Raw genomic sequence first — 22,528 nt, 5'->3', positions numbered from 1 at the left:
GTGGAAAGCAGGCGAGTCAGCGCACTAATTTATAAGCAGGCAGAGCAGGATTCTCGTGATGATCACCGGCACAATACTGCTCTTTGTTATGAGCCGCAGATTCAGTTTAAACTTAGCAAAGGCGAGCTTCTTTGGGGATGATGTGTACAGTGTTAGATTTCACATTTAGCGGACATTTGCGCTGAACACTGTAGTGGCAATTTTCTTTAAAGAGGCGCTCTCTGTGGTCAAGAAACAAAGTCTTACTCGGAATGTCTTTTTAAAGTTTTATTCTTTGCAAAGAAGGTCACAGTCATACAGCAACAACAGTTTCTGCAGAGTGAGACACTGAAGTCAAGTGTGTTCACCCTTTTATCTGGTTTTTACTGCTTACAAGGTCAAACCCTAATACTGCCCATTCTGACGACAGTTTCTACAGAATGAGACACTGAAGCAAAGTATGTTCACTGTTCTATCTAGTTTGTACTGCTTGCAAGGTCAAATCCTAATAAGGCCCATTCTGTACGTGCATCAGGTGCTCCGCTGTTTCTGCTGTAAGTTTCCACTACACATGTTTATCTAAAATGAATTTCCATTACAATTCCTCTCTTTTTATCATTCATTGATAACTCATTATTAAATTCATTTTTCAATTGATTTCTAAAATCACACTGGTTAATCATTTAACAGGTTTCTGCTCACATCAAATACACTAGAGATGTTTAAACACTCTTCTTAATATAGTTTCCCCATTAAGAGTTACCTTTCAAAACATCCCTCTTCCCTGGGAGCCGGGCTAAACGAATAATCACTGTTATTGCGCTCCTGACCGAAATCAGACCCTCAGTCACCCCTCAGAGGTTCAAATCACAGAAATTGCCTGTTATTTTCACATTATTGATTTGTTCACACAACAAAATTCTGAAAGCATTAACTTCAATCAGTTAAAAAATTACTAACACTCTACATGATCAATTCATCAATAACACTCACTAACATAGGAACACATTGTTGTTTCTGTACTGTTAAACATACATCACATTTACACTCTTCTCTCGATTTTCATGCAAATGATCACTCTTTTAAGACTTGTTACAGAACATACCAACTCATGCAGTTTGCTGTTTTTGTTTGGATAGACCCAAAATACATATAAGCAAGCTTATAGTTATCTCAAATTTCAAAAAGTCAGGTCTGTTAATATTTTCCCAATTAAGTAACAGCTGTTACCTAAAATTTTGTTCTCAATTTGTTTACGGTTTTTCTTTATCCATATCCATGTAGCTACTGTTATCGTCAAAGTCATAATCAAAATCATGACCCATGTCAACATTCATACCCTCTTTTTTAACCACTATCTTTACCATCAGATGGGATGTTGTAGATGTAATCTGTCTGCCCACTGACCATGATACAAATCTGAATATACATGGCAGACAATATAATATCACTAGACCCACCCCCAATACAGGTAACACCACAGTAAAGGCCCAGTAGATCCAGTTTCCCCTCTTAAACAACAGCCAATCTAGCCATCAGTTGTTTAAATTCTTAGGCTCTTTTACGGCCATTCTCATGTGGGCTACAATGTCAGAAATGGTTTGCTGGAATCAGGTTAATGAAAACAACAGAACATTCAGTGATAATAATAGCAACATCAGTGTGATTTGTCTCAATCCACACACTCCATTGCCAGTTCCAGAGCAAGGAAGATGACGTAACATAATGTCAATGATAGTAACGTCAGCCACAACATGTTTTTTTTTTTCAGCCCACACATACATGGCACTCGGAATGGATGCCAGCGAATCTTTTCGTTCATCTTCAGATCTTTAATGCGATGGTCAATCACAGCTTATTCACCTCTCTTTTGGTCGCTTTCTCCTCTATCTTCTTGCTGCTTGGTGTTGTATTCAGAAGTTACTGTCTCACACACACCTCTTGACCTTGTTGTTTCTCCCCAGCTGTGACCTTGCTTCACTCAGATAGCAGCCTGCTGTTTTCTTCAGACAGCTTCAGAGCCCCTCTTTCTCTCCTACTCCCTCGTGGAATCCTTCTCAGGTGATGGAACTTTCCTGCAGTGCCCAGCGTGCACCCACGTCGCCCGCTCTGCAACCTTCACCGCTGTCTCAGTGGTCAGTAGCTCTTGAAATGGACCCAACCAGCGTTTCGCTCTCCAGCTCTTTCTCCTCAGGTCCCTTATCACCACGAAATCGCCAGTAGTCTCTCAGCAGCCTTTCCCAATGCGGCCTTTACCTGCACACAAACATCGGACAACACATGAGACAATTCTTTACAGTAATTCAACATGTCATTCTCACACACATCTGTTGAGGGCAGCTGCTGCTTTCCCCCATTCACACCTACACGCGGTGGTTTACCAAAGAGAATTTCAAATGGGCTCAAATTCATTTTTGATCTTTTTCTCATTCTCATGTACATCAGGACAATGGGTAAAGCTTGAACCCATGTAAGCCCTGTGTCTTCACAACATTTTGCCAATTTGTTTTTCAGGATGCCATTTTCTCTTTCAACAGCTCCACCTGAAGCCGGATGGTAACTGCAATATGTTCTCAAATCAATTTCCAAATATTGGCCCACTTGTTTGATTGCTTCATTAACAAAATAAGTACCATTATCTGAACTTATTTTTCGTGGTATTCCCCATCTCGGCACAATTTCAGTCAGTAAAGCTTTTGCTACCGCAGCCGAATCTTGTTTTGAGGTTGGAAAAACTTCAACCCATTTTGACCACATGTCAACCATCACCAAACAGTACCTTTTCCCATTGCATGGGGACAATTCAATGAAATCCATCATCAAATATTCAAAAGGCCCTGTTGGAGGTGGATGAGATGATAGTGGAACTTTTATCGCTCTGGCCACATTATGTGTGTTGCAAATTACACATCGTCTACAGAAATTGTCCGCAAATGCAGTGAACCCCTTTGTGAACCACAGTTCCCTCATTTGCGCAACCATTGCTGTTTTTGACACATGATCTTTACCGTAAAGTAATTTTGCATAATGTTGGAAAAAATGTTTTGGTAAACACGCCCTGCCCTCAGCACTCTTCCACACATTATCTTTCATCACACAGCCAGACTGTCTCCACTTGTTCTTCTCCAGCCCCGTCGCAAAGGTCTGCATGTCCTGCAAAGAAGAACACACGTCATTGTTATCACCAACAGATAGCAAAGAACATTCAGAGTTGTCCTTGTCTTGGGACGCCGCTCCATCTGCCCTGGAGTTACCTACAGAAACAGAATCTTTATTATTAGAGTGCGCTGCGCATTTACAAATGGCCAGTTTGTCAGGTAGTAAAATCGCATCCACCAGCGCTGCCACTAAAGGAGCATTGAGTATTGGTCGACCATCAGACTTTAGAAATTTTCTGTGTTTCCACAGAGCCCCAAAATCATGAGCTACCCCAAATGCATATCTTGAGTCAGTGTAAATTGTAGCCTCCTTTTCTGCCATCAATTTACATGCTTCTGTCAATGCCACAAGCTCTGCGGCCTGTGCCGAATAGTGCCCTGGTAATTTCCCAGAGGCCACCACATCAAATTCAGTTGTTACAGCGTAACCAACTTTATTCTGGCCTGTTTGTGGATCTTTAAATGCTGAACCATCCACAAAGAGGACATTGTCACAATTTTCAAGTGGTTCGTCAGAAAGGTCAGGTCGTGGCGAACACACCTGTTCAAGTGCTGTTAAACAACAATGATGCTCTTCCCCATCTTCCTCAGTAGGAAGAAGAGTAGCTGCATTCAAACCAGTACATCGTTTAACAGTCACATTTGGCATATCTAACAAGCTGTTGACAGATGCGATCTTTTTTGTTCTTGAAGTATCATGAACACAGAATGTGGCACCATCAGTATCAGATCAGAATAACCAACAAAATCTCTTGAAGCCATCACAGCTTTTTCCACAGCCGCCACTGCTCTTAAGCAACGTGGCAGGCCTGCTGCAACAGGGTCAAGTTTGCTCAAAGTAGGCCACAGGTCGCAGTCTACCTCCATGATCCTGTAGGAGCAATGACGTCATGAACCCACTTCTTTCATCTACCATCTGAACAAATGGTTTTGTTGGTACAGGTAAACCCAATGCAGGGGCTTCAGCCATTTGTAATTTCATGTTTACAAATGCCTGCTCTGCCTCTGTCGTCCACCGTAGTTTGTCAGTGGATTTCATTCCCTTCCCTAGTGTTAGAGATCTCATGGGTTGTTCTAAAATTGCATAATTTGGAATAAATGTGCGACAATATGAGCACATACCCAAAAAAGACAACATTTGTTTTTTTGTTAGTGGTTTTGGTACATTTTTTATACCACTTACCCTTTTTCAGAAAGAGATTTGCTGTGTGGTGTAATGACGTGCCCCAAAAAAGTTACCTTTTGTTTAACAAACTGCAATTTTGTCAAACTGACCTTGTGGCCCTCCTTAGCCAAATGCCTAAGGAGAGTCACAGTGTCTTTCACACACGTCTTTTCTCAGCACATATCAACAAGTCATCAACATACTGTAACAAAGCAGTTCCAGCTGTCAGGGTCAAAGGTTCCAAACTTCTTAACAACGCTTCATTGTACAAAGTTGGAGATGCTGTAAAACCCTGACACAGACGTGTAAAGGTGTAGCCTTTGCCATTAAAATTAAATGCAAACCAAAACTGGCTGTCTTTGTCCACTGGCACACTGAAAAATGCATTAGCCAGATCAACAACAGAATAGAATTGTGATTTTTCAGGAATTTGTGACAAAATCGTGTACGGATTTGGAACTAATGGAGCCCTTTGTTTGACAGCTGCATTTACTGCTTGTAAATCCTGTACGAAACGCCATTCAGTAGGCATCCCATTATCCCTTATCTTTTTAACAGGAAAAATAGGGGTGCGAACCTCAGAATTGTTGCATGGTACAATAACGCCCTGTTCCAGTAAAGCCTCAAATACTGGGGTAATGCCCTCAATGGCTTCCCTTTTCAAAGGATATTGTTGTTGGCATGGTCTGTAATCAGATTTTGCAATGATTGTCACTGGATCACAACCTTTGATTAAACCAACATCATATTTGCTTTTAGCTCACAATTCACTTGGTATTTCTGCTAAAGCTGGGTGTATGTCTGCAGCGTTAAAGTCAACCATGCAAGAATTCTTTACGCAAAGTTTGTCAATCGCAGTCACAGTTCTTGAAACAGCTGTTTCAGTTTCACTGTCCACCCTAAAGGCCTGCTAGAGCGCGCTCCATTCTACCCCTCCCTCTCTGCTGTTCCAATCTTTGGCTTCAAGACACTGCTTCACAAACGGGCCTAAATCAGCCCAAGACTGATGTTTACCCTTGCAAACTGATATGTGAGGCACAGCCTGTGCTGACATGAGATAGAATGAACGCTGCTTTACTGACAGAGACACTGAAACTGCACACAGACTATCCTTCCAGTACATTTTCTCTAAAATCAAAGTTTCATTCACATTTGCCTCAAACCAAGCCTTTTCAAACTCTGCATCCCTATCAGTTACGACATGTGACGTACAATGCAGTTCACCAGGAGACATTATATCCCTGTCAAAAGGTTTTACACGTTCTTCAGCCAATTTGCAAATTGAATTAGCCCACTCATTGTTTTCAACCAGCCATTCATAAGCCCACTTCGGTGCTTGTGATTCAATTTGTAAACAACAAAATTCCTCTCCTTCAATCACGCTCACACCAGTGGAATCTGCTGTTAAAATCAAGTTTAGTTTACACAAAATGTCCCTTCCGAGGATAGGAACAGGGCATTTTGGTGAACAAACAAATGCATGTCTGAAAATTTTACACCCCTCTGTCTCATAGGTCAGCGGAGCTGTAAATCGCTCAACCACTGTATGACCAGATCCAGACAGAGACTTGTGAAATTTGTTTGTTAAAGGTATTTCACACTGCAGGTCACATGGTCGTATGCAAGATATGCTAGCTCCACTATCAGCTAGAAACTCAACCAATGTATTCTCAATCAACATAGAATATTTTGCATATTTAAAAAAAATGCTTCACTATTAAAAACAATGCCAAATTTAGAGTGGGAAATGCAAGCTTTTCCTTCATTGCAGAGAGCCAGTTCCCCTTCGGTTGGGGAACTTCAGTGCCATGAAATGGGAGGATTCAGATAAGAAGCCGCTTGTCTGGAGAGTATTGAACGGGCCAATAAATGAAATTAATTGGCAGCGTAAGCTTGCGCAGGTGTGCGGCATCTGCAATTATCTCAGCATATAAGCACACCTGAAGCCAGCAGACGCCATCCTTTTCGCTTCAGATCCTTTCTGAGTGAGTCGATGAGGGTTCCTCTCGCTGATCAGCACTTCAGAGCGAACGAGTGTGTCTCCCGGTCCAGAGTGGGTCTTCGCGGTGGCAGACGGTCGAGCTGGGTTTCTCCCTTGCCTGCGGTTCTTTGGGTCCGGTCCTCCAGAGCGGTGCGTATTGTTGCAAACTTTCCTAAAAGAGCAACACAGTCGTGCAGCACGTCCTTTTCAGGATGGCGCTCCGACTGTGCGTTTCTGGATGCGGGGGTTTCCTGGCTCCGGATGATGGACACGATCACTGCATTGCATGTTTGGGGGTCCAGCATGTTAATGCGGTGCTCGCGGGCGGTTCATGTCGTCATTGCGATGCCATGACCGTTGCACAGCTAAGATCGCGGCTAACTTTCGCAAGAGAGCGAGCCACCCCAGTTGCCTCCTGTTCTAAAAAAGCAGCGGGCGCTCGGGCAGATATGAGGGTTTCAGCGGGAGATAATCCGCCGCCCACGGGCTCGCGGACCTCTCGCTCCTCACGGCGCTCCATCCAAGCTTCGGGTAGTGGGAGTGATCCATCTAACCAGATGGTAGCTCTCACACTCGCTGACACCGGAGATCAGATGTCCTCCGCGGCATCGGAGGGTGGGCTTTCACTGCCCGACGAAGATCCGGACCCGCTCGCCCCCTCCGGGCAGGTGAGCGCTGTCAAATCGGATCCTGAAGCGGACATGTTAGCCGTGCTTTCCCGGGCTGCTTCAGCCGTGGGGTTAGAGATGGTTTATCCCCCAGCTCCGCGGCCGGACCGACTAGATGGGTGCTACGTAGAGGACCAGAAGGCGAAGCCTTCGAAGCCTCTCGTCCCCTTCTTCCCGGAAGTGCACAGTAGGCTCACGCAGTCTTGGAGGGCACCTTTCTCTGCCTGTGCTGCGTGTGCCTCCGCCCTCACCGCCCTTGACGGCGGAGCTGCCAGGGGGTATGAGGCGATCCCGTCAGTGGAGCGCGCTATCGCGGTCAATCTTTGTCCGCGCGGCGCCTCTACGTGGCGGGGTTTGCCCCGCCTCCCGTCCAAAGCCTGTAGGTTGTCTGCCTCCCTCGGAGCCAGAGCTTATAAGGCTGCGGGCCAGGCTGCTTCTGCTTTGCACGCGATGGCCACCTACCAGCGCTACCAAGCGCAGGCGCTGGCCGAGCTGCACGAGGGCGGGTCCAACCCAAGCTTATTACATGAGCTGCGCACCGCGACCGACTATGCTCTTCGGACTACTAAGTCCGCCGCGTGTGCGCTGGGGAGGACGATGTCCACACTTGTGGTTCAGGAACGCCACCTCTGGCTAAACCTGGCCGATATGCGCGATGTTGACAAAGTTCGCTTTCTTGACTCGCCCATATCCCAGGCTGGCCTGTTCGGCGACACCGTCGGTGAATTCACCCAGGAATTCAAGGCAGTGAAAGAGCAGTCAGATGCGATAGGCAATGTCATCTATCGGCGTGGCCGTAAGCCCGCTCCGCCCGCCGAGCCATCCACCTCCGCTGTTCCTCGGCGAGGGCGCCTCCGGCCAAGCGGGCGCGGCGTACACCTCGAAAGCAGGCAGCCCCTCCTGCCCAGGGTGCCGTTAAGTCCGGTAAACGGACCGCGAAGCGTCCCTGAGACAGGCCATCCGGAGAAGAGGAAACTTGCTCTTTCCCCGCTGGAGGGCGGGGCCCCGATAACAACGGTATTTTTCAGTGCCACCAAAACATCAGTAAAAGAGCACTTTTTCCCTTCCCCGGATGTGACTGCACGAGTTCTGCCAGTCCGGGACGCGCTGCCTTCCGGCTCGCAGACTCTACGTGCTTCGCCAGTGGCTCACGAGCGCTGGGGGGACGGTCTCCCTTCCCTCAGCCCTCCAGCCCCCTCTCCGGAGTCAGGGTGCGGAGCCAGAGCGAATCGCTCTCCTCCAGCTCTTCCGCGGGACCCTCGTGCTTCCCGGATCAGCACACCCACTCCGCGCTGCCCCACCGCTGGTACGTCAGCGATTGTAGCGATGACTCCATTAGCGAGGGCTCTGCCTGCCTGGTTAGCGCGGGCCAGCCCCTCGCGGTGGCTCATACGCACAATCAGACTCGGTTACGCGATTCAGTTCGCCCCCCAAGTTTACGGGCGTGTATTTCTCCAGGGTCAACCCCCTGTCCGCCCCTGTCTTGCGAGAGGATATTGCTGCCCTCCTGGCGAAGGGTGCAATCGAGCCGGTTCCTCCAGCCGAGATGGAGAGTGGGTTTTACAGCCCATACTTCATCGTACCCAAAAAGAGCGGTGGGTCACGGCCAATCCTAGATCTGCGCGTTTTGAACCGCTGTCTGCACAGGCTGCCGTTCAGAATGCTCACGCAGAGGCGCATTCTCCAATGCGTTCGTCCTCAGGATTGGTTTGCAGCCATAGACCTGAAGGACGCGTATTTCCATGTCTCCATTCTTCCACGCCACCGCCAATTTCTGCGGTTTGCGTTCGAGGGTCGAGCGTGGCAGTACAAGGTCCTCCCCTTCGGGCTCTCTCTGTCTCCGCGGGTCTTCACCAAACTCGCGGAGGGTGCCCTAGCGCCCCTTCGGCTCGCGGGCATTCGCATACTCAATTATCTCGACGACTGGCTGATTTTAGCCCACTCGCGGGAGCAATTGATTATGCACAGGGACAAGGTGCTTCGGCATCTCCGCCTACTGGGGCTTCAGGTCAACCGAGAAAAGAAACAAACTCGCCCCCGTGCAGAGGATTTCTTTTCTCGGGATGGAGCTGGACGCGAGGAAGACTTAGGTAACCTACCGACTGCGGTGGTTAATACCATCACTCAGGCTAGAGCCCCCTCCACGAGGCGCGCCTACGCCCTGAAGTGGAGTCTATTCACTGAATGGTGCGTCTCTCGCAGAGAAGACCCCCGAAATTGCCAGATTAGTGTTGTGCTCTCTTTCCTTCAAGAGAAGTTGGACAGCAGGCTGTCGCCCTCCACTCTCAAGGTTTACGTGGCCGCCATCTCCGCTTATCATAGCGCGGTAGCTGGCGGCACCGTGGGAAAGCATAACCTGGTCATCCAGTTCCTTAGGGGTGCTAGGCGAATTAATCCATCTCGCCCCCCTCTCATGCCCTCTTGGGATCTCGCCCTCGTTCTCACGAGTCTGCGATCCGATCCCTTTGAGCCACTTGAATCAGTATCTCTAAGATTTCTGTCCCTGAAGACAGCTCTGCTGGTTGCGTTGGCCTCCATCAAGAGGGTCGGGGACCTGGAGGCATTTTCGGTCAGTGACTCGTGCCTGGAATTCGGGCCGGATTACTCTCACGTCATCCTGAGACCCCGCCCCGGTTATGTGCCCAAGGTTCCTACCACCCCCTTTAGAGATCAGGTAGTGAACCTGCAAGCGCTGCCCCCGGAGGAGGCAGACCCAGCCCTTTCTTTACTTTGTCCAGTTCGCGCTCTGCGCATTTATGTGGACCGTACTCAGAATTTTAGATCATCTGAGCAGCTCTTTGTCTGTTATGGCGGTCGGCAGCAGGGAAGTGCCGTATCGAAACAAAGATTATCCCACTGGATTGTGGATGCCATTTCACTCGCTTATTCGAGTCGAGGTCAGCCATGTCCCCTGGGAGTACGTGCACACTCCACTCGGAGCGTTGCATCCTCTTGGGCGCGTGCACGCGGCGCCTCTCTAACAGACATCTGTAGAGCTGCGGGCTGGGCGACACCCAACACATTTGCAAGGTTTTACAATCTGCGAGTGGAGCCGGTTTCCTCAAGGGTATTAGGTAACCCTTTGGTGATTGAGGAGACAACTCGGTAGGGTGTTGAAACACGCTTGCTGCGCCATTCTCCTTAACACGGAGGTACGTGCGCCTTTTTATCTGTCAGTAAAGTTCCCCGTCAGGTGAGCCCTGCAGATTCCTCCATGGCCCCCAGCACTGACTCAGCGGAGGAGTCACTTGCTGGCCCACTACGTTGTAGGTCTGCCCGCTGGTCAGCCCGCGTTTTGGGTATAGGTGCCTGCTATGCGTGATCCCCACTAGGCGATCCCATATGCTTATTCCGCCACGGTTAAGTCCCCCCCCTGGGCGGACCCGTGTCTTCCCTCTCCGCTAACCACTCTTTTGCTATGCGTACTCCCCCTTTTTAGGGCTAGTCCATATGTAAATTCTGCCATCTATCCCCCCCTTGGGTAACGGATGGCCTCCGCAGCGTCCTCCCTATCGGGATTGCACGCTTCCCAACGTACTGTCGTATTTCCTAGAATTATCTAGATGCTCACGACTTCCCAAAAAATATATCTAAATCCGTAAAACTTCTGTTGAAGTAGGATAAATTAGGGCCAGGGACACGTTGGAGGACCGCGCCCCCCATGATGTGGGTGCGTCACGCTTGCTTGACTATCTCCTCATCGGGGGTGTTGGTAAGGTGCAGTCATTATGGCGCTTTCCATACTTCTCCCATTTCATGGCACTGAAGTTCCCCAACCGAAGGGGAACGTTCGAGGTTACAGAAGTAACCCTTCGTTCCCCGAGGAGGGGAACGGAAGTGCCATACTCCGTCGCCATATTGACTGTCCCTTAGCTGTTTGAAAGTCTCTTCAGCTTAAAAGGATGGCGTCTGCTGGCTTCAGGTGTGCTTATATGCTGAGATAATTGCAGATGCCGCACACCTGCGCAAGCTTACGCTGCCAATTAATTTCATTCATTGGCCCGTTCAATACTCTCCAGACAAGCGGCTTCTGATCCGAATCCTCCCATTTCATGGCACTTCTGTTCCCCTCCTCGGGGAACGAAGGGTTACTTCTGTAACCTCGAACGTTTGTCAGTGTATGTGAATATGTGTGTATAAAAATGTGTCTGCATTTAAACATGTTAGTAAAAAAATGTTCACTTCCCTTTACTGTAGCTGTTGGCTGTTTGCCCAGACCCTCTCCATTCTGCTCTTCCCTCTCCGCACATCAGCTCCTCGTTGTTGGTTAGCGCCTTTCGGGTCAATCCAAAAGTCCATCTCGGTTGCAAGCGCAGACATTTGGTACCGGTTCACATCACGTGCACGACAGGCTCTGCAGGTTTCATCGCCATACGTCACATTCCAGTTTCTCCATTTAGTATCTTTCTCCCCCTTGACACCTTTGTCACCTTTGAACTTGGTTGTCAGGTGTTGGTTGGATCTTTGGTTGGCCACTTGTACCAGAGCCATGCACAGCTCCCTTTCTGCTTTCTTCTTGTCTTGCTCTTGCTTCACTGTCAGCTTGTCTTCAGCATGTTGAGCACACAGCAGAATGTTCGTTAAATGTCCATTTCTCCAGTTCAAACAGATGTCCTCCACTCGCTTGAGGTGGGAATTTCGTTGGTGCGGTAGGAGGTCTTCTGGGACAGTAGCAGTTGAGGTTTGGGTCAGTTCTCAGGGCTCGCAGCTCAGCCACGGGATAGTGATGGTACGGCGGTACATGTATGGAAACAGATGTATAGAAAGGATTAGTGGTGCTAATTAATCTTTCATTCACACATTCACATTTTTCTTTCACTTTATCTCCTTCATTCTTTTCCCTACATGCCAGCTGCCTCTGCAGCATTTTCCTCTTTGCCTCTTATCTGCCTCCCTGAGCCAACAATCAACAGTGTCTCCACACGACACGCACATGCCTTTCCCAAAGACAACCTGCTTTTCCTTCTGCCTTCTTATCTGCTTTTTCATTATGTTTAACCTAGTAACACTCAACATTCCTTTTCCCTTAGAAACTTGTGATACCTTATTGTTTTCCTATCTCTTGCATGCTTTTTTCTTTTTTTTTTCTTATTCCGTATAAATTTCCCATATTCCAAAACACCGGTGTATCATATCTTTTTATTTTGCTTTGAGACTTCCCCATGCTGGCAACAATCTTTCCCCTGGACTTTTTCGGTACCTATTAATCTGTCGGACGTCTCCAACAAATTTCGATTTTTCACCTAAAATCGAAAAGTTAAGCTTTCCAGCTCTAATTTTGTGGCCCCCAATTTCAACCCCCTTTTAGAAGTAAATCGCTTGGCCCCTGATTTCAACCTCCTTCCGGAAGTAAATCGCACAGCCCTAGATTTCAACCTCTTTTTGGAAGTAAATCGCACAGCCCCCTGATTTCAACCCCCTCCCGGGAGTAAATCGCAGTTAGCTAGCCAAACGTGTTAAAAAGGTCTTGATCTTAGTCAGGCGCCAGATCTCACTTGTGTAAGGTTTGATCTCAGCTAAACGCCAGATCTCACTTGTAAAAAGGTCTCGATCCCCACCTGATGTCAGATCTCACTTGCATTAATCACGCTGCTATCCCACAGAGACAGATCTACCAGCATGGTGATGGCCCAAATTACAGTGAAAAACCCTTTTAATTGCCTAATCAAATGCCCAAAACTGTTCAATTTTCTTTTAGTAACAAACAAAGAATTTGTCTCTTACCAGAGAGTTCAGATGCCACTTGAGTTCTTTTTCCCAGATGTCAGTGGGGTTCCCCTCCGAGCCCTGCGGTCGGCCCCTCAACCCTCAATCGAGCGGAGCAGGGCTGTGACACGAAGTCCCAGGATGATTAGTCACCGTCCGCAGGGTCCGGAAAAGTTCCTCCAAGACATCCCACTATTCTGACACCAAATTGTAGTGGCAATTTTCTTTAAAGAGGCGCTCTCTGTGGTCAAGAAACAAAGTCTTACTCGGAATGTCTTTTTAAAGTTTTATTCTTTGCAAAGAAGGTCACAGTCATACAGCAACAACAGTTTCTGCAGAGTGAGACACTGAAGTCAAGTGTGTTCACCCTTTTATCTGGTTTTTACTGCTTACAAGGTCAAACCCTAATACTGCCCATTCTGACGACAGTTTCTACAGAATGAGACACTGAAGCAAAGTATGTTCACTGTTCTATCTAGTTTGTACTGCTTGCAAGGTCAAATCCTAATAAGGCCCATTCTGTACGTGCATCAGGTGCTCCGCTGTTTCTGCTGTAAGTTTCCACTACACATGTTTATCTAAAATGAATTTCCATTACAACACGCAGTGAATGCAACGCATCGAGCTTCAGGCACCTTCTCCGAAAACACGGATCAACATTCACCACATGTCACGATCGCTGTCATCGGCGCCATTACGTTGTAACTTTAGGTGGGGTTTGCAAATCTGTGTGTAGGCTACTTTTCACTCTTCAGCTGTTTGCATTTCCAAATAACATAACCTTTGTTTTACTTATATTTAATGACAATTTGTTTACGTCAAACCATAATTTTAATTAATTAATTTCTGTTTTAATCAACTCCATAAGTTTTAGTAAATTATCCCCAGAACAAAAGATACTTGTATCATCTGCAAATAACATAAACTTAAACAACTCTGATATCTTACACAGATCATTCATGTAAATTACAAACTGTTGCCTATTTTTTAAATAACTGCTTATTCAGTCCAAGGCTACTTCTCTAATACCAAACCTTTATCATTTGTTTACCAATATATTATCATTTATTGTATCAAATGCCTTCTTTAAATCTACAAAAATTCCAACTACCTTCTCCTTATTCTGATCTGGACGTAAGTGCCAGATAGAAAACCTCCTTGAGAAAGAAGGTCCTTCCTCAGGAGAATCTGTCAGGGAGGGTCTGTCCCGAGGAGTGTGAGTTCTGGAAACCAGGTCTGGGTGGGCCAGTGTGATGCAACCAACAAGATCTGCTCCTCGTCCTCCCTGACCTTGCCCAGGGTCTGTACAAGAAGACTCACTAGGGAAACGCAAACTTGCCTGATACATATGTCCGAATCCAGCAGTGAGCCAGTGCATCTGTGCTGAGCGGAGCAGTGGCCGGTCTTGGGTAAAGCAAACAGGTAAACCTGAGTTTCTCCAAAACACCCCCATATCAGCTGGAGTACTTTAGGGTGAAGTTGGCACTTTCCTGGGATTGTGAGCTGCATGACATTCCTTGGTGCTTCCCATTGACATCCCTGAGACATGCAACAAAAACCTAAAATTAATAACAGAATTTAACATGAACCTGTTTATAATAAGAACAATTAAGAACAATCAGTAAATAAAAGTGAATAAAAAGTTAAATGTGAAGTGCCATTAGAAACTCCTGGAATGTCAGTCGCTTTGTAAAAATGAACAGTATTTTACTGTAAATCAGGAAATTCTCCATTAGATTTATTTGTGTTTTATAACAGATTTGGACAGTTGCACAGTTTAACCAAGCTTAATGTTGTGTTCAATGTTCTCTGTATTTCTCAGTTCTCCTGCATTTGTTCTGTTAATAGGTGTGGATGCCAGTTCACAGGCCAGTACTCATGAACTTTGAGAGCCAGTTTTTGGGGAAACTGTATCATAGATAGGGGTGTAACGATACACTCAAGTCCTACAGGAAGTTAGAGGAATGGAGTGAGCAGAAGCAAACTTGCAGTCAATAAAGTTACCAGCGGCTCCTGAATCGACCATAGCCAAAGTCGAAATCTCAGTCTCCTTATATTTTAGACAGACAGGAACGCTCACAATGTCATTGGTAGTCGTGAAAAGGGTGGTGGCACTCACCGGAAGAGCCTTAGGTGGAGGTTTGTTGGGGCATAAGATCTTCATGTGACCTGAAAGTCCGCAATACAGGCACAAGTGGTTCCTCCTCCTCCGTTCACGTTCTTCAGGTGTTAAACGAGTCCTACCCAACTGTATGGACTCCGTGGGAGTTTCAGGGGATACATGGCTGGAAATGGCAGAGCACAGAGGGTTATGAGTGCGGAGCAATGTGTCTAACCTGATAGATAACTCGATAAGCTGGTCCAGTGTCTTCCCCTCATCACGACATGCCATCTCTTTTTGCAATTCTGGTCTCAATGCTTTCCAATAGAGTGTAGTGAGTGGATCATCAGCCCAGCCTATCTGCGCTGCCAGCGTGCGAAAATGCAGAGCGAATTCAGCTGCGGGTCGATCTCCCTGTTGTACACACAAAAGCTCCTCACCAGCATTACGACCACCCTCAGGATGATCAAATACAGTGCAAAATCGTTTGAGAAAGTCATTAAATGAGGGGAATATCGGGGTACTGTCTGGCCAAACTGCGGTAGCCCAGTCTAAAGCTTTTCCAGAAAGCAGTGAACATATGAAAGCAATCTTTCCATTTTCATCCTTAAATAAATGGGGTTGCTGGGCAATGAACAGCTTACACTGCAGTAAAAAGCCTTTATATTTTGGGCTGGGTTACCTGTGTATTTATCGGGGAATGCCAAACGAACTCCTGAGGCAGTCTGGGTCTGTGTCAGCAAGGCTTGACTCGTAGAGTAATTGGCGGTGAGTTGCGCTGTGGAAGCAGCTTGCAGGTTTTGCAGAGATTTCACCAGTTCATCTGTTAGCTAAGTCAAATAGGTTAATTGCTGTTGATGTGTGGTGAGTGCTTGAGCGGTAACTTCATGTGACAAAACCTGTATGGCTGCGGGATCCATGTTAGGCGAAGTCTTCTGTAACGAGGAGACTGACACGGAGGGATCCATTATGCAGTATTTATTAGTCCCGCACAATATGCACTAACGTGCAAACACACAACAATAACAGTCTATGATGAATAAAGACTGGCAGTGAGTAGACACAGAGAGTGTTACCAGGCATAGATCGAGGGCTGGCTGCAAGCATCAGAGTCCGTGAATCAGGCTTGGGTCGTGGGCAGGCAGCGAGTATCAGAGTCCGTATAACAGGCGTGGTTCGTGGGCAGGCGGCGAGTATCAGAGTCCGTATAAAAATGCGTGGGTCGTGGGCAGGCAGAAGGCGAAGCAGAGTCAAGAACAGGCTGGAGTAATACACAAGGAAACACGCAGGAATACTGCTCAGAAATGTTGGCCGGGGCTAAACAAGACTTTGCACTGACTGAGCGTTTGGAGCTGGCTTATAAAGGGTACGTGGGTCGTTAGCTAGATTCAGTTCAGGTGTGCTAGATCAGTGTAAGTGGATGATGTAATGCTTAGAAGTCCGGAGATGGCGGCCTCTGCTGGCCAGCGAGGGGAATGACTGGGACCGAGTCAGTGACAGCAGTAGTGGCAGCAGCAGTTTTTTTTTTCTTAGCAGTGTGGTTGAATTTGGTGGTGGTCAGTATTGCCAGGATAACATTTTTATTTTTTTTGAAAATGCAGTTGCAGGAAAGAATAATTCTTAATTAAATCTAGTTTAGAGTTATAGCACAGAAACTTAGCATGCTGAATGTCTAGCGGTTATTACTCTTATTTATTTCAAACTAATTGTTTTATTCATATTATACAGTATATTCAAATGTATTTAAGTTATCATACATGTAATGTGAGCAATAAATTGTATGAAAATATGCTTCATTTTAAATTTTTGTAAGTGGCGAAACGGGCAGTCATGAATGTTGTGATTTTGAGAAAATGAAATCTCATTTTAATTACGCTGTAAAAAGCAATTAGTTGACTATAAAAAGGTAAGTTAAGTCAACTTAATAGGTCCTCATATTTTTAAGGGAAGTCAATTGGTCACTTTTAAGGCAGCGGTTTTGATCCCTTCATTGAAGTAACTAATCGCTTTTTATAGGAAACAAAATGATGTTTTACATTTGAAGGTGACATTTATTCTTGATTTATTCTTTGTAACACAGTTTGTTTCATTCAGCGCATGATATTCTTTGATCTGAAAATAGTTATTGATTACAAACCAGATGATAGTCAGTGTTTAATGATGTATTTCAGCCTTCAGAAGGGCCTGATTGTTTAATCTTTGACATTTTTACTTGGCTCAACTTCATTTATGTTGACTGTGCTTCAAGTTATTGTAATAGTTCATAAAGCAATGTACTTTGTTTACATGTTTGTTTATTACCGTGATGTGCTGCATTGACTTGGAGAACTGAAAGTGTGACGGTGTCACATTCGTCCAGACATACTTAAGAAAGATTCATTTAATCATGTAAGAACTGACCCTTTTGGGCAACGCAACAGTGATTAAAGTAAAGCAGCAAGTAACAGAAGCTGATTTGAATGTAATGTTGTGACTTTTTAACAGGTCATTTGCTGTTAAATTTGTATAATAAATAATAAATATATTCAAGTTCTTTTTTTCCAAACTTGGTTTTAATAGATAGTGACTACATTGTGAGTTCTATTGTATCTCTGCTGTATTTGCTCAATGTTACAGTTCTCTGTTCAGAATGTTTATTATTTATATCACAGAAATGGGATTCATTCAAACGTAATGTATTATGTATGGATTTCAGTGTTGACTGCTGTATGATTTTATGTGATTAATAATATGAAATAAAATCTCTTTTTTCACTGCGATCTCATTTTCACATCATTGCAAGGATACTTATGAAGGTAAAAAATGAATATGTATTTGCTTCTGTCATTTCTATTTCTAAAGACAGTTAATTTTGCTCCAGTGACTTATAATTGTATAATCATGGCCATATTCTGAGTCTGAAATATTGTTATTCTGAATGTCTTAACACCCTTGGCAGTCTTTTTCCAGTATAACATCATATAACAGGTTATGTCACCATATACAAAATAGATCATGCGTTTTGCAAAGATAATCATTTATTTTAGGTCTAAGAAAACAAGAACTGACTACAATCTTTAAGTGATGATTGCTGCTGAATGACGCATTGTATGACTTCATTTCATGATTTTTCTTTTAATAAAGTCTCTTGGTCTCACGTAGGTTTTGTTTGTTTTCTGCGCCAGTGATTTATACTTGAATATGTATGGAATTGTATTTTTACTTATTAGATGATTTAGCTGATCTCTTATTTACTCAGCATCACTGCAGCATCACAGAATGACTCTTTGACTCACACTGTAAACACTAATAAGTTGAGAATACTCAAATCTACAACTCTACAATTCAATTAATTGAGTTGACCAAATGTGGTCTCTTCATTAAATAAAATTTTTAAGCACAGATAACTTAAAATACAAGGGCTAACTGGCCCAGCCGTGAATCGAACCAGCGACCTTCTTACTGTGAGTCGACAATGCTAACCACTAAGTCACTGTGTTGCCCCAGCGTGTATATCAATTAAGAAAAATGTATATCAGCATTTAAATATCTACTAACTAATTTAACTTTTCTCTTTCGTCAGATGGGTTCAGGTAGTGCCTCTGTCCTGCTGCGCTTCAGGAGAATTCAGCATCACAAGCAAAATGACCACCTTGAGTCAAATAACATATATTGACCAATCAGTGCGGTTGTCAAGGCAGAATCTCAAGCACAACCAATCATTTTAAACAGAGACATGGTGAATCATTTAAAGAAATTAAAATGTTAAGTTCAGAGAACTTACAATATGAATTAAAGTTTTTTGCTGCCTGATGAGTAAGTTAAACACACATTTGATGCCAAAACTTGGTATTTTTATTAATATCAAGTTATATTGACTTAATATCTTTAGTAATGACAACAGCAGGGTTTAAAGTGGATTAAACCAATAGGCGAAGTAAGCAGCTGAAGTTAGGGCCCCAAGGAAGTCTGGAGGCCAACAATAAATACTAATAACAGTTTCTATAAATTATATATAATCTCATTTCCTGTCGTATTTTGTAGGATAAGGCTCTAACAAATACAAATTTACTTTAATCAGTACATGTGTGCAATTGTGTCCCCCCACCCCCAATCATGGATCAGTCCAGCAGTCAAATCAGATGAAAATTTAGTTTTAGAAAACAAATAGTTTATTCATTATTTTTAGTTGTGAACTCATTTTAAGCAAACAAATCTTTTAAAATGTAGAGATTGTGTTCAGATAAAAATAACGAAAGGAAGACAGAGTGATATAAGATAAAGACAGCTAAATAAATAAGCAAATATGAAAAGTGCTTATTACTGAAGGACTTCTGGGTACCATGACTCGAATTGCTTAGGGCCCCCAAAACACCTAATCCGGCCCTGCTCATAACAAATAATCATCATGATCACGGTACAAAGTGTAGAGTAAACAATGTTATTAACACTATGAGCTGTATTTGTTAAAATAAATGTTAAATTATTGTGTGTTTCATTAGACAAACTGTTGAGATGATGAAAAACACGCAGTCTTATACGTTTTAGTTAAATTGTGATTCTCTGTGCTGAACATTGCCCCCTTGTGTTGTCTATGATCACTTACTGAGGAGAGACGTGACCCTGCACCACAAAAGCACTTTTTTACTTCTTTTAGTTTGAGCACATGCTTTTTAAAATGATTGAGTTGTTGAAACTTTGACCTACACATGAAAAAAACATATTGTTTAAATAAAGTTATTTTTTTAATTATAATTGTATTCTAACCTGAAACTGAAGATCGTCCTAAAAAGAGATTTATTGCGCTATATTGGGATAATTTGCAATTTGATGGTGCACAAAAGAAGAAAAACACAGTAGTGTTTACTTTAAATTCTCTTAAGAAGTTTAGTATTTGTATTTTTTCTAACTTTGAATTGAAGATTATATCAAAAAACTATTCAGCACTCTTCAATGTTGAAATTTTGTAGTTCAATGTCCACAAAAACACAATATTGTTCATTTCAAATTCTCATAGAAACTTTTCTTTTTTACCTAAAATTGAAGATCACTCAAAATAAAAAACATTTGTTAAATATCAGCATGCGTGTATGGACATTTACTGAGTTTATTATCGACAGATCTGTGTTTAAGTAAAACAATTCGGCTAGTTTAGATTTTTATGTTTTAAATTCAGACATCAAATATTGCAAATAAAGTTTTGGTCTAGTTAGTTCAGCACACTACAGACAGCATGATCATATCTGACTGAACAGAGTCTCCTAATTCCTCCAGTGTCTGTGTTCATTCATTCATTTTCCTTCAGCTTAGTCCCTTTATTCATCAGGGGTCGCCACAGGGGAATGAACCGCCAAAATATCCAGCATATGTTTTACACAGCAGATGCCCTTCCAGTTTCAACCCAGTACTGAGAAACATCCACACACTCTCACATGCACAAACACACTATGGCCAATTTAGTTTATTCAATTCACATAAACCACATGTCATTGAACTGTGGGGGAAACCCATGCCAACACATGGAGAACATTCAAACTCCACACAGAAATGCCAACTGGCCCTGCTGGTACTCGAACCAGCGACCTTCTTGCTGTGAGGTGAAGGATTCGGATTTCTGCTTTCCAATCCGTCTCATCATGGACCAACGTTTATCCTTTTCATCATCCTGTTTCTCAGTATTTAACTGTGAATTGATTTTAACTAATGAATAAGTTAAAACTGCTTACTGCAAGAATGTTCTATGTCCTTGTTTCTCTTTTTGCCTGTCTATTTTAACTTTGTTTTCAGGAAACACACAAACCAGGTCATAGGTCATGGAGATCTCTCTCTCTCTCCCCATACAGAGGAGAAGAAGACACCTGTTCTAGTTGTCCTGATATTGCCTATAATATTATAGCTGTTTGATTGATCTGTTTTTGAGTATAATTAATTTAATGTAATTCCTTTCTGTGTGGAGATAGACTGTGTGGAGTAAAGATATTGCAGCAGACTGTTGATGGAAACAGTCTTGAACCAGCCTGATAACACAGCTAAACGTACAAGAAACATCCTTGAGTCTTTAACAGAGATGGACGTTTGTGTCTATTGTGTTCCTGGTTTAGCTTTTACAGGTCGGAGATCAGCTCCTAATAACTTAGGGCGACCTCACCTCTAGGCATCAGGTCGCCATCCATATCTGGAGACAGATACAATGCTTTCTTTGACGCACACATTAAGGCCATCCATATCTGGAAGTAGATACTATGTTTTTTTGACGCATGTATTTAGAATTGTCTATTTCTGTTGTAACCAATGAGAACTGTTTACCTGGATCCCACCCTTTCTGGACTTGTGTAAAGAGTATAATTGTTCGATTGTTGTAACTGTAAGCAGAGCGGCCTAGGAACTCATTGAGAGTGTTGAAGCTGGCTTCTGCAAATGAAACTGCAAACTATCTTCAGTAAACTTAATTTATTTTTTTTAAATCTCTGACTCCGGCTCTTCTTCATCAACTAGACTGGTCATTCTTTGGGTTAAACTGTAAACTATCCCTACAGAGGTTACAGTGTTAACCACTGAGTCACTGTGCTGCCCTTGGTTTGAACATTTACATTTTAGTGAAACCAGTAAAGACAAAAAAACTGCTGTAATTGCGTATAAAATAACTTTATTGTTTATGATTTATTTAACACCTTCCCCCGTTTTTCTCTAAGTGTTCTAGAAACTGTACATTTGTCTACTGTAGACTAGCTTGTGTGTGTGTGTGTGTGTGTGTGTGTGTGTCTTCAGCTCGTACAGCTTCACACAGAGCCTCACAGATGCAGCAGAGGAAGCTCAGGATCAGGATCTGTTCTCCTCAGTTCCTCTGCCCCTCCTGCTCTCCTTCTACAAATCATTGACAGCGTTTATCTACACTGAACCTGACAATGCAACCCAAGCCATGACTGCTGGATTCAGATAAGTGTAATGTCACTGGCCACCTGTGCAGTGCAACCAGGGATGGCTCTCAATGTCATCCAAACTGGGCCGATGTAGATTATGCGGTAAAGAACTCTAAAATAGTCAGTGTTCTGCTGTAATGAATGGAAACAGTATTTTACTTTAAAACCAGCAGGATTTGAATGAAATTAGATCATGCAAAGAACTAATGACTGTAATTTACTTTATGTAGCCATTACAGGTAGTAACTGTGGTAATAAATGGTAAATTACTGTTCAACAATTACTGTTCATCTACTCTGATGCTTTATGTGGCTATTTATGGAGAGTTGCATTTATTTTAAGACAGAAAACAATGGTTTAGGCAATAACACACACATACACTGGCTGTCCGTCTTATTCTAAACACAAATGTGTTGCCCTTTAAGAGAGCCACAGGTGTTTGATTTGTTTACTTCTGAGTGTGCTCTATTCTCTGTCTGTCAGTTCAGATGCAGAGTCTGATGTGTTTTAAGCTCTAAATAAGAATCTACAATGAGTGTAAAGGAGTAAATGTGTTCAAATATTTTGAGGGTTTCTAAAATAATGTCTGTGTGTTAAATCCAATTGTTGTTATCCTGAACTGTGCACTTGAAAGCTACATTGTTAGCTAGTTAGCATCTCCTCACACTTCTTACATGACTTTCATTGAAGTATATGTATTAATTGGACAACTCATCTTTATTGGTTTTGCCATAATGTACAGATGCAAACAGTGTAATGTGCCTTTCTGGAACTAAGCAGATTTTATACACATTAAAATCCTTCAATTTTAATCTCCTCAGTTAGATAACGTGCACAGAAATCCTCACAGGGAATCATAACAGAGGATTCA

At 43.7% G+C, this 22,528-nt stretch overlaps 1 protein-coding gene across 2 annotated transcripts in view; it reads right to left on the bottom strand.

Moving 5' to 3' along the window:
- The window catches only part of LOC137495940 (serine/threonine-protein kinase pim-3-like), a 42,826-nt gene continuing 20,298 nt past the window's right edge, over positions 1–22,528 (bottom strand). Inside the window, exons 7-8 of one of the 2 annotated variants that reach the window (XR_015493464.1) lie at positions 13,261–14,196; positions 1–188 (exon numbers count right to left, since the gene is read on the bottom strand). Coding sequence is in view for 1 of the 2 variants with exons in the window: in XM_087257074.1 (XP_087113200.1) it covers positions 21,573–21,601 (29 nt within the window). In the remaining variant the exon portion in view is untranslated. Of the gene's footprint in view, positions 189–13,260; positions 14,197–21,362; positions 21,602–22,528 lie in introns of those variants that run through there. The other variant, XM_087257074.1, reaches the window with a different exon arrangement.

This window comes from Danio rerio, chromosome 6, assembly GCF_052040795.2.
Source record: "Danio rerio strain M-AB ecotype USA chromosome 6, GRCz13ab, whole genome shotgun sequence".
Classification (NCBI taxonomy): domain Eukaryota; kingdom Metazoa; phylum Chordata; class Actinopteri; order Cypriniformes; family Danionidae; genus Danio; species Danio rerio.
Note: the sequence above shows the minus strand (reverse complement) of the source record. Positions and strands in the feature narration are given on the sequence as shown.